Source organism: Vombatus ursinus, unplaced genomic scaffold, assembly GCF_900497805.2.
Source record: "Vombatus ursinus unplaced genomic scaffold, bare-nosed wombat genome assembly UNPS02014894.1, whole genome shotgun sequence".
NCBI classification, from domain to species: Eukaryota; Metazoa; Chordata; class Mammalia; order Diprotodontia; family Vombatidae; genus Vombatus; species Vombatus ursinus.
In genome coordinates, this window is record NW_020954672.1 from 3,168,624 (window position 1) to 3,181,937 (window position 13,314).

General features: G+C 37.8%; 1 protein-coding gene across 1 annotated transcript; it reads right to left on the reverse strand.

The window, feature by feature from the left end:
* Positions 1 to 8,526: 8,526 nt before the first annotated feature.
* On the reverse strand, positions 8,527 to 9,462 carry LOC114028688 (olfactory receptor 49-like). The gene has a single exon (XM_027842963.1). It carries the CDS (start codon positions 9,460 to 9,462, stop codon positions 8,527 to 8,529), a length of 936 nt encoding a protein of 311 aa, XP_027698764.1.
* Positions 9,463 to 13,314: the final 3,852 nt, after the last annotated feature.

Here is a 13,314-nt window from a genome sequence, read left to right on the forward strand (position 1 = left end):
TTCCTTCTACTTCATTTTCTGTATATTTTTCAGATTATTATTGTTATTATTATTCACATAGTTAGAATAATGCATAGACCATTCTCTTGATTTCTCTTTTGTCACCCTATATCACTTCCTATAAGTCTCTCCGTATCCCTTTATTTTCTTCATATTTATCATTTCCTATAGGGGAGGAAATTATTTAGATTTGAGAGAAAGAAAGGACCTCAGTGGTCATCTAATCCAAACTCATTTTATAGATAAAGAAACTAATTCCTAGTTAAATGAGTTGCTGAGGTCACACAGATACACAGCTGGGATTTGAACTCAGGTTCTTTGGCTCTATGACCCACTTGATTTCCTCTATATTACACTGCCCATGGCACACTAATGTTTCATTACATTTATACACCCCAATTTGTTCAGTCACTCTGAATAATTGGATGCCAGAGTTGTTTCCAGTTTTGCTATTACAAGAAATGCTGGTAAGATATCTTTGCTGAAAGACATTTTTCCTATCAGTGAAATCAATGGGTTATAGTGCCTTAATATAACTGGATCTTTGGGTCAAAGAGTGTGAAGGGTTTTGTAAGATATATTCTTAGTAAGAGTAGAACTGAATCAACTCTAATTCATAAGGCATAACCAGAGACAATCTCCCTCAAAGGTTTCCACATGATCTCATGGACTGAAAACAGATAAAGGAATGTCTATCTATACATTATTCAAGAATTGACCTATCATAGGCCACCATATCCCTATAACACATTTCGGTGTTGTTCAGTTGTTTTTCACTTATGTCTGACTCTCTGTGACCTCATCTGAGGTTTTCTTGGCAAAGATATTGGAGTGGTTTGCCATTTCCTTTTCCAGCTCATTTTAGAGATGAGGGACCTGAGGCAAACAGATTAAGCAACTTGCCCAGGGTCACATAGCTAGTGTCTGAGACCGGATTTGAACTCAGGAAGATAAGCCACCTACCTGCCCTCCTATTACATATACAAACAGTTAAAATATAAAACAGTATGGACCAACTGGTATAAAAGAGACGTTAAATGCTATGGGATTTGAAGGAAGAAAGATAACAAATTCTAGTTGGGAGGGTCATCATGAAAGGTTTCCTTGAAGACGTAGAATTTGAGGTGAGCAAACACAGGCCTGATATCCAGAGATGGAAATGAGGGGCAGGGAGGGCGTGGTATGAACAAAAACTAAGAGGAAGAAAAGAACAGTGCATGTTCAGAGAATGTTAAATAGTTCACTTTGGCTGAAGAGCATGGTATGTAAAGGAGAGTGATAATAGATAGTCAGAGATAAGGCTGGGAATATAGCCTTCAGTCAAATAATGGAAAGCCTTAAATGTCAAGGTAAGGAGTTTTGACTTTATTCTGATCAAACTGGAATAGAAATGGGGGCCACTAAAGCATTCATAAGGATCCCTATGGGCACATATTGACTTAGAAAACCACTTATTAACATTATTTATGTTTTATTTTATTTTATTTATTTTGCTAAATATTTCCCAATTGAATTTTATTCTGTATAATGCTACACTCAGGAGTATTGTAGGCCACATATCTGACACCTCTATTGTAGGTGATGTGGAATGACTGAGGGTCTCTGAGAAGGGGAGAGGAGATCTGAATTGTGCTCAAGATGATGCATCTGGAATGGAGGGATGCAAGGAAAACCCAGAGTCAGAAGCATAGTTAAAAGGAAATGACAATGACAAATGTTGGAAGGACCATAGGGGGACCAACCCATTCTGTAAAGCAATTTGGAAAGCAGCCCTAAAAGTTACTAGACCCTTTGACTCAGCAATATCACTATTAGGTCTATAACCCAAAGAGATCAAGGAAAAAGGAAAAGGACCTATATGTACAAAAATATTTATAACAGCTTTTTCTTTTGTGCAATGGCAAAGTACAAAAAACTAAGGGGATGCCTATCATTTGGAGAATGTCTGAACAAATTATAGCATATGAATGTAATGGAATACTACTGTGCTATAAGAAAGTATAATGGTCAGTTTCAGAGAAACCTAGAGAGACTTGTATAAACTGATGTAGGATGAAGTGAGAAGATTCAGGAGAACAATTTATATAATAACAACATTATAAAGACTAACAACTTTGAAAAACTTAGTTCTAGTCAATGCAATGACCTACCATGATGCCAGAAGACTGGTAATGAAGCATGCTCCCTATTTCCTGACAGAGAGTTGATAAATTTGGGGTGCAAAATGAGATCTGTAATTTTGGACATAGATAATGCAGGAATTTGTTTTGCTTAACTATTCATGTTTGTTACATTCATAGTCAAGCTTTTTCACGCAAATTTACAACCATAGACAAGGTTTGGTTTGTTTTTTTAAAAAAAAAACTTTTAATTTTTCCAATGGAAAAAGAGAGAAAATAGATTTTTGTTAATTGAAAAAATAAAATTAAAAAATATTTTTAGAGGTAGATGTGACAAGATTTGCCAACTAATTGATTTTGGGGAGTAAGGAGGAGGGAAACAGTCAAGAATGATTCTGAAATTATGAACCTATTTGACTAGAAGGCTATAGTGTCTTGAGAAAAACAGAGAAGCTTGGGGTAGCTAGGTAGCACAGTGGATAGAGCTCCAGCCCTGGAGGCAGGAGGACTTGAGTTCAAATCCGACCTTAGACACTTGACACTTATTATGTGACCCTGGGCAACTCATTTGACCCCAATTGCCTCACCAAAAAAGCAAAAAGAAAAAGAAAGAAAAATACAAAAATTTGTAGGAAGGGTGGGCTTACGTGGTGAAATGAATAAATTGCATTTTAGACATTTTGAATTTTGAATGCCTTCCAGGCAGAGGTACCCAACAGGCAGCTGGGAAAGTGGGAATGGAATTGAGGAGACCAGGGCTAGATATATAGTTCTGGGAGTCATTTGCTTACATATAATAGCTGTGCCCAAAGGAGCTGCTGAAATTACCAAAAAGAACATGTGAAATGAGGACAGAAGAGGACCTAGGATAGAGCTTTACAGGAAGGAAATAAAGGATGACTCACTAAAGGGGATTGTAAAGGAATGGTCACATAGGAAGAGAACTAGGTAAGAGTTATGTCATGGAAGTCAATGGGAGAGAGAGTATTCAAGAGGAGGCGGTAGTCAACAGTGTCACAAACTGCAGAAAGGTTAAGGAAGATGAGGACTGAGAAAAAGGTCATTGGATTTAGCATTTCAGAGATGCTTGATAACCTTTGAGATAGTAGTTTCAGTTGAGTGGTGGGGTCAGAAGTAACACAATGGGCTGAAAAATGGGAGATGAGGAAATACAGGCAAAGAGATTAAACAGCTATTTCTAGGATTTTGACCATGAAAGGAAGTAGAGAAATCAAATGATAATTTGAGATGATAGTAAATGAGTTTTTTTTTCTTAAAGGAGGAAGGAAAACCTGAGTATATCATAGGTATCAGAGAAAGAACTAACAGAGAGGAAGAGGTTAATGATAAGGGAGAAGGATGGAATGATCACTGGGCGTATCTTCCTGAGGACATTGGAAGGGATGTGGTCAAAGACACAAATAAAGAGATTAGTGTTGCCTAAGAGAAGAACCATGTTTCCCTTGGAGGGAATTAAGATGTATATAGAATTTTGAGGTGGAGAGAATAGGAGGTGAGGGAACTCATGATGAACTTAAAGAAAGTCAGCTTCTTGCGCTCCAAGGAGTAAGTACATGGACTCACAGGTGCCATTAGGAGACAAGTCATGCAGTAACGGTCAGAAGAAGAAGAAGCAAGTAGTTGTGGTTGGTAACTAAGGGAGTCCCTGGGTGGCCATATATGGACTTAACAACATACCCAGCACTAAGACATGCTATCCTTCCAGGGAAGCTATCCAAGATATTGCAGAGAGCCTTCTGAAACTTGTTAAGCCTCATAACCACTACCCACTTTTGGTGATTCATGTGAGGATAAATAATGCCAAAAGAAGGTACCTAGAAAGCATTACTAGAAATAATGAAGTTCTAGGCAAGAACCTGAGATATAGGTGGTGTTTTCATCACTTTCTGATGGAAAATGAGGACTTCGGAAGAGAAAGGTGCATTTGAGTAGTAAATAACTGGTTAAGAAATTATGTGTAAGAACAAGCTATAGATTCAAAGACCAATTTTTAAAATACAGGAATAATGGAGAGATTAAAAGACGATATATTTAGATCTAGAAGGAACTTGAGAGGCAATCTAAATCCAGTCTTCTCATTTTGCAGATGACACTGTTGTTCATCCATTGTTTTTGAAGAGGACCAATGAAATCATGGGGTGATGACTTGCACCTGAATTAGATTTAAGGGAAGCAGAGTTTCACAAAGTTGTCAGCCTCACTCTCTCTTCCAGAGTCATTAAAGTCCAGTGGCAAGACAAAAGTCAAGATGATTGGTGCTGGGCCAGGATGCGGTGGATGACCTTGTGTCTTCAATGTCTGACCAAGCTCTAACTGCACCACAGCGCCTGCTTCCCCCACTTTCATGGCCATTGGAACAAATTGTTTTAATCCACCTATTCTTCCAGAGAAGTCTTCACATGCTTGGGGTAGACATCCCCCTAACTTACCTATTGGTTACCCTCCATCTGGTTTAGCCCATCTGACAAGATGGTTTTACCAGGGTATGGTCACTATGCATGCTACAGCTTCTTGCATCCATAGGTGAGAGTTTGGTGAAAGGTGGACACCAAAGGCAGATGAGCAGCCCTGAAAAGGGGCTCAGCAAGCACTGTCACACCAGAGAAGGTAGTCCTCCATGGGCATCCCATACATCCCTGAGCAGCCAGGTGGCACAGAGGATAGAGTACTGGGCCTGAAGTCAGGAAGATTCATCTTCCTGAGTTCAAATCTGGCCTCAGACACTTACTAGCTATGTGACCCTATGGGCAAGTCACTTAACCCTGTTTGCCTTGGTTTCCTCATTTGTAAAACGAGCTGGAGAAGGAAATGGCAAACCATTCCAGTATCTTTGCCAAGAAAACCCCAAATGGGGTCATGAAGAGTCAAATCTATAATCAGAAAGTTAACGAATGTCTTTCATCAGCCAATGGAAGTAAATGTGATGCTGTAAGGTTTTCATTCACTGAATTATCACAATCAGAATGTTGATTAAAGTGTTATTTATTCTATGGAAATGCTTCACAATGAAGAGAGTCCAACTTCTACTACTACATTTGGCATCACTGAAGATCTTATTACTGTACTTTTTTACTTCTACAGAAGCATGGGAGAACTTAATGTTACTGAAACTGAGTATACTCTGCCTGCAACAACTGTGTTTTTATCAGATCATCCACTACTTAAAAATAAGTAACATGTGGGAAAACTACAGGAACTACTTTTAGGAATTTTGTATAAATATTCAAAAATATATCACCCCGAAGATCCTCAACATTTTGTTCATTTCATAGGAAGACTTACTGAGCTCAGAACACTGAATCACAATCATTTAGAAGTTTTGATCACCTGGAAATCCAAGGACCCCAAACTTAATAGTTTACTCTGTGAGATTTGGGATATGCACTGAATAGCTACTAATATTGCTGAGATTCCACTATCACCTTGTTTTTTTTCTTAAATTTCTTGAAACACAAACTGTTTGCTCATTTTATTTTTAAAAATTTTTTTGTGCCTTGTGTTTTTACAGTACAGTCATTTCCCTTTAACCACTCCTCCTTACCCCTTCTGTTGTCCCTATGTATCCTACCTTATAAGAGAAAATAGACACAGCCAATTTGGAAAAAAAAAAAAAAATTCCATGACTGAAAAAATGATTCAACAACAACAAACTTCAGTAGCAGACTTTTTGCAGATGATGCCATTTGATAAAAATGGGGAACTTGAGCAGGTAGGTTAGTTTGGGACATGTTGGATTGGAAGTGTATCCTGGGATCCTCCTCAATTAAGGACCTTCTGACAGTTATCTGGGTTTTAGATCTTTTGGGTCGGCATTCATTCAAAATCACAAATGACAAACATCTATTGGTATTTCTTCTGTCAAATCAACCAAAGGACATACCAGTTCATAGCAAATGATATTTAATTAAACAACATAGTAGGTCTGATGATGGTATTACACTATGAACTGTTTTATCTGTTCCTGCATACTATCCATGTCTCTCCTGAATCATTCTCTGCTGGTTCTCCACTATATAGGGGTAGTTTTCAACTCTTTTAGTTCATAGACTCAGGGGCTGGTTCAATACTTCAGGATTTAGAATCATAGTCAGTCTGATAGCTGGCTAGAGAAATCCTTAGGCATTGTCTTTTAAACAAAATTTTTTTTAGTATGAACTAGAACATCATCAACAAATATGAACCTTTCCATATTCAAAGAAGGCTAAGAAAAGAGAATTGCATGTAAAACTGTGAATCCATTATGTATAGTTTGGTTTTTTAACATGTATAAGATTTAATATGGTAGTGCCAATATTGTCTTGTTTATCTGAACTCCTTCTGAATTCCTTCTGCTTTCTTTTATGTTTTTTTAAATGTTTCATTAAAGTCCTCTTCTCTTTTTTTGTATTACTATCACTCTCTTCTATTCTCCTCCCTTACTACAAATATCAAGCCCTCTCATGTTAATAAATAAGTATAGTCAAACAAAGCTGTGCAGCTACGTGGCACCATGGATAGCCAGGGCTGGCGTCAGGAAGACTCCTCTTTCTGAGTTCAAATCTGGGTTCAAACACTTACTAGCTATGTGACCCTAGACAAGTCACTTCACCCTGTTTGCCTCAGTTTCCTCATCTGTAAAATGAGCTGGGGAAAGGAAATGGCAAATCACTCCAGTATCTTTACCAAGAAAATTCCAAATGGGGTCACAAAGAGTCAGACATGACTGAAAACAACTGAACAATAACAAAATAGTCAAACAAAATAAATTTGTGTTATATTGATTGTTTCTGAAAATGTATGTACCATTCTGTGCCTAAAGCCCTTCACCAATCCATCTGAAGCTGGAAGACAGGCTTCATCATCAGTCTTCTGGAGTCATAATTGGTCCTTAAATTAATTAGAATTTTTGTCTTTCAAAGTTGTTTTCATTTATGTTATGATCATTGCATGAATAGTTCCCCCAAGTTATTGTCTTTTTTTTTTACAATTGCTTTTCATCTGCCTGAAGTGCCACTCCTTAAATTCAATCTACAATTTGAGCTACATGGAGAAAATCCTTTTGATTCCTATCAACTCCAACCATACATATGCAAATCACCCCAGGAATTCATTTTTGCTGGGTAGACTTCCCTGCCAGTAATGAAGTTGTTCTCTCTACAGAAGTAGTAGTGTGACATCTGAGTATAAACGCCCTTCCCTTTATACAGCCACTTGGAACCAAAGCATACTATTTTACCTTAGATAATATCTCCTGAATTTGATCCTTTCTCTCAGATCAAGTATTTATTGACTTTGGGTCCCAGCAATTTCTTGCCTGGGCATTGCAAGCCTCATCTCTCTTCCAACCAATGACTTATTCTTAAATCATAACCAAAGTTGTTTTTTTAACCTTCATTTTCTCTATTCCATACACCTGTTTAGGATTCTATGTTACTCTACTATTATACTCTGGATCAGGTTTAAGAAACTCATAGTATGCTTCAAAAGTCTTTAGGAAACATGCCCTGATGACCTCACTTGCCTGTTTTGGTCCTCTTCCTAGCATGGAAATTTAGTCAATCTCTTCATCTGAATATTTCCTATGACTGAGCTTTGTCTTATGTCAACAACATAGTGCCACAACAGTCTTTCTGTATGGGTCATCATGCCTTCTTCCATCATCCAAATGGTTCTGGACAAAGTTCCTTTTCCAGTAAGATCTTCTTCAGGTGCAAATGAGGTTGTGATCCAGCCTGTTTCCAAATTACCTGAACTTGTATATCCCACCTATTGGCTTCAACTTATATAGATCTGGATTTTTTAATGTTGGATTGCTTTTGTTATGACCTTGACATCTTAATCTATATTAAATTTGCATATTTTAGATAATATACTCCTAGAGAACAAGTATTGTATATTTTCAATAGCTTTATGTAACATTTTTAATAGCTTTATATAACAATGCAATAAAAGGGCTTTAGGTGATGATAATATTTATCATTTTAAGCAGATGTTATCCCAGCAAGAATAGTACCTGGATTTGTTGTAAATGAATGATGAACTATGAGTGATAGAAACTGTCACTTGTATACAAGCATGGGTCAGGAGCTAGAATAGCAGGAAAGACCTGCCACCAGAGTGGAACTGACCTCTGTGTTCTCTGCCTCCTTAACTAGAAGAACTGAACAATCACCAGGTTCCCATGATGTGAGCAGGGTAGTAGAGCACTATGGTTTACCTCCATTGGGAGGGCTGTGGACAACATATTGAGAAGAGGGCAGGGATTTTTTTAGCAATTCATTCTAGGGAGGAGAGGAAGGGAAAAAATCTGGGTTGATAGCCCAGATGACCCCAAGAACAGTCTTCTCAGAGAACTAGAAAAACCTTTGCCTCCTATGGAGAACTCTCCCTGCTCTGCAGCTCAAGCTCAGGCCTGGGAGATCCACTTGCCCACTTTTTCCCTAATCACCAGTTTCACCTGTTTGTTCCTCAGGGTGTAGATGAAAGGGTTGAGCATTGGGGTCACCACAGTGTTGAGGATGGCCACAACCTTGTTCAGGTTCTCTCCCTCATCGCCCTTACCTGCCCTGACATACATAAAGATACAGCTGCCATAAAAAAGTGATACCACAATGATGTGGGAGGAACAAGTGGAAAAGGCTTTCTGCCTCTCCTTGGCTGAGGGGATGTGCAATATTGTGTAGAGGATGTGGCCATAACAGGAGGCAGTGACAGATAAGGTGCCCAGCAAACTGACATTAGCCCCCATAAAGCCTATCAGTTCCACCAGGCTTGTGTCTGCACATACTAGTTCCAGCAAAGGGAAATTGTCACAGAAAAAGTGATTGATGACATTGGGGCCACAGAAAGGCTGCTGAAATGTGATGCAGCTTGGGACAATGATGAGAAGGAGACCTCCCACCCAGGAGGACAGCACCAGCTGCACACAGACCCTTTTGCTCATGATGGTGGCATAACGCAAGGGGTTACAGATTGCCACATAGCGATCAAAGGACATCACAGCCAGGAGGAGGAATTCTGTAGTTCCTAGGAAGAAGTAGAGGAAACACTGCAGGAAGCATCCCAGTAAGGAGATGGTCTTGTTCCCTGTTAGGATGTTGTCCAGAGTCTTGGGAAAGATGACAGAAGTGAACCAGATCTCCAGGACAGCAAAGTTTCTGAGGAAGTAGTACATGGGGGTGTGAAGGCGATGATCCATCAGGGTGACGACAATGATGAGAAGGTTCCCTAGCAGTGTGATAAGGTAGGTCAGGAGGAGCCCCACAAAGATCAGCATTTGTAATCTGCAGGCATCTGTGAGTCCCAGAAGAATGATCTCAGTGATAGTGGTGCTGTTCCCCATGTTACCTGTTGGGGAAAAAGAGATGAGAGTATTAGTACAAGAAACTGTGATGCTGTAGCATCCCAATTGATCTAAAGGTGGCTGACATAGGAGATGAAGGAAGCTTTTCCAGCTGATGGAGTCCTTTATTTTCATGTACAGCAATATCTTCAACCTCCAGATCCACATTCATCATAACTCCTTAGCCAATGAATAACCTATATAGAATTTGCCTTGGATTGGGAATTAAGTGGAGTTAGCAGTGTAAAGCTGATTAATAACTCAGACAGTTGACTGAAGAGTGTGTAGACCAAACTTTTATCTACTTTCGTTTCCCAAACAAGCTAGGTCCATTCTTTTTGCAATTACTCTGTTCCTTATAAGAAAACCTGTTCTCAACACTTCTTTCTTTTTATCCCAGATTATGGATCATCTTTTTTTTTTTTTAATGTTGTTTGGCACTATAGAAATCATCTCATCGTTCCACTAAAGATTTCCCCTCCCACAATACCATATTCTTAAGGTCACTCAAAGCAGAGGCATTGAAAGTAAACATGCAGCCTAACTCCAGCTGTTCCTTCCTTGTGCTTCCAGTACTGAATCCTTGCATCGGGACTTCAAGGATCTATATAATTTCATTGAGGTTGGAACTATCTCTACTGACACAGATTCAAACTCTTCCATCATGTAGTAGAAGTTGGTTTTTTTTTAAGTTGCTGAAGTTGAAAAATTCCTTGGTATAGACATAATTATAAAGGACTTCCTTCAACTTCATTAGTATGGTCATCAGACATACCCTGAAACCCCAAACAGATTACAATTTTACTTTTTCTAGCTTAATAGAATTTGTAAGTGCCTATGTTCAACTGGCATGTCCTTTCAGAACCTAGAGTCACCTGCATACTATATGGAGGCATTTGGACAGAACTTGGAGGATAGAAGCTTGTTTTTATCTATATATCTATATCCATCTGCATATTTACATATATCTATATCACTGTTTTTGTCTCCATCCCCATCTACATGTGTGAATGTATAGGGGGAAATTAGGTGTCAGTTACAGTAGTCCAATATTACTGCTTTATAGGAGCTGCTGTCTTTTAAATTTCCTCATTTTTAAATATTCCAAATCACTAATAAACGGAAGAATTAAAATTAAAATACCTTTGAGATATACTTGTCAGTCTGGTAAAAATGACAAAAGAGGAAAATGATAAATGTTGAAGAGGCTGCAGGAAAACGGAACTATTGGTGGAGCTGGTGGAATTAGTCCAGTCATTCTGAAAAGTAATCTTGAACTATCTCCCCAAAGTTAAGTTGAGCATGTAATTTGACACAACTATACCATGATTAGGCCGGTGTTGCTGTTCAGTCATTTTAATCATGTCCATCTAACTCTCTGTGACCCCATTTGAGGTTTTCTTGACAAAGATACTGTAGTGGTTTGCCATTTCCTTCTCCAGATCATTTTACAAATGAGGAAACCAAGGCAAAGAGTGTTAAGTGATTTGCCCAGGGTCACACAGCTAGTTAGTATCTGAGGCTGGATTTGAATTCAAGAAGATAAGTCTTCCCAACTCTAGGTCCAGTACTCTATCCACTGCACCACCTAACTCCCCAGGTCTATACTCCAAAGAAATCAAAGACAGCAGAAAAAGACTTATGGACAAAAAATTTTATAGCATCTTTTTTGTAATACTCTAACACTTGAAAGTAAGGGAGTGCCCTTCTATTGGAGAAAGACTAAAAAAAATTGTGGTATATGAATATAATGAAATATTATGCCATAAGAAGTGACTAAATGGACAGTTTCAGAAGAAATTGAGGATAACTTTACAAACCAATACAGAGTAGAGTGAGCAGAATTAATAGAACAATTTATACCATGACAACACTGTAAAGAAAACCAACTTTGCATGATTTTTTAATTCTGATCATTAATTAATTGATTTATAAACACAGTGATAAATCCAAAGTGCAGAGGACTGAAGATAAAACATGCAACTCACCTCCTGCCAAAAAGGTGATGGATTTAAAATGCAGAATGAGACATACGCTGTTGGATATAACCAATGGGGAAATTTTTTTGTCTAAACTATACATATTTATTATAAGAATTTCTTAAATTATTCAGTGGTAAAGTAGTAGGAAGGAGAGATAATAAATATATAAAATAAATTACTTTTTAAACTTCATTTTTTAATTTTCATTTTTGATACTTTGTTATATTATTAACTAAGTAAGAAAGAGGAAAAGAATTAACATGAAGAAACAAAAACTAGAAGCTTATATTACAAGTAATAAAACAAAAGTGAGAATTAAACTGGATTAAAGAGAATGATATTTTAGTGGATGTATTTTTGAGGAATACATGTGCTAAGTGCATAATATGTTCCAGAGATCAGAAATCATGTACATTGCATATAATGTTCACTATCTTGTACTCAATGAGTCTTATGAGGGGAACAACAGTAACAGAAAAATGATATCGAAAATATTGTTCAATTTCAACTTTGGAAGACTGTTAGTGCTCAAGGGTATATTCTGAACTAAATTCTGGTTAATGGGAAACATATCTAAAATTGTAAGCACTGATGAATGTATTGTAATCGCTACCATTTGGAGGAAATATTCACATCAGTGAGGTCAAAGATCCACCCTTAACTTCTCTCCTCCACTCTAGTCACACATTACCAACTGCCGGATAGTTGATGGTCATTTCAATCTTTTTTTTTTTTTTTTTTTTTGGTTCATGAGTTGTGTCTGATTCTTTATGATTCCATATGGAGTTTTCTTGGCAAAGATACTGGAGTGGTTTTCTGTTTCCTTCTCCAGCTCATTTTATAGATGAGGAAACTGAGGCAAATAAGGTTAAGTGACTTGCCCAAGGTCACACAGTAAGTGTCTGAGGCCATATTTGAACTCAGGTCTTCCTGACTCTAGGCCCAGCACTCTGTCTACTACATCACCTAGCTGCTCAAAGCTATTTTTGACTATTATCTATTCCTCATATCTAATCAGTTGTCAATTAATCTAGATACTATACGCACACCATTTCTCATGTTCATTCTCTTCTCTCTTGCGTGGCATCCTAGTTCAGACCAGAAGCAAAACACTTTTGAAGAGGAACAGGGTGAAAGGAGAGAGAGAAAGAGAGAGAATGAGAGAGAGAGAGAGAGAGAAGCATGAATAGGAAAAAATAGGATGGAGGGAAATACATAATAATTATGACTGTGAAAAAATTTTACAGCAAGTTTCTCTGATAAAGGCCTCATTTCTAAAATATATAGAAAACTGAATCAAATTTATAAGAATACAAGTCATTACCCAATTGATAAAAGGTCAAAGGATATGAACAAGCAGTTTTCAGAAGAAGAAGTCAAAGTTATGTATAGTAATATGAAAAAAATGCTCTAAATCACTATTGATGAGACTAGAGAAAGGCAAATTAAAACAATGCTGAGGTACCACCTCACATCTATCAAACTGGCTAATATGACAGAAAAGGAAAATGATAAATGTTGGAGGGGATGTGGGGAAATTGGGACACTAAAGCACTGTAGGTGGGGTTGTGAACTGATCCAACAATTCTGGAGAGCAATTTGGAACCATGCCCAAAGGACTATAAAACTGTGTATACCCTTTGACCCAGCTATACCACAACGAGATCTATATCCCAAAGATATTTAAAAAGTGGGGGGTGGGGGGAGAATTAAGGGACCTATATATACAAAAATATTTATAGCAGCTCTTTTTGTGGTAGCAAAGAATTGGACATGGAGGGGTTGCTCATCAATTGGGGAATAGCTGAAAAGTTGTGGTATATGATTGTGATGGAATATTATTGTACTACAAGAAATTATGAACCTGATG

Coding starts and splice junctions, on each gene's coding strand:
- LOC114028688 (XM_027842963.1), bottom strand. CDS start 9,462: ATGGGGAACAGCACCACTATCACTGAGATCATTCTTCTGGGACTCACA.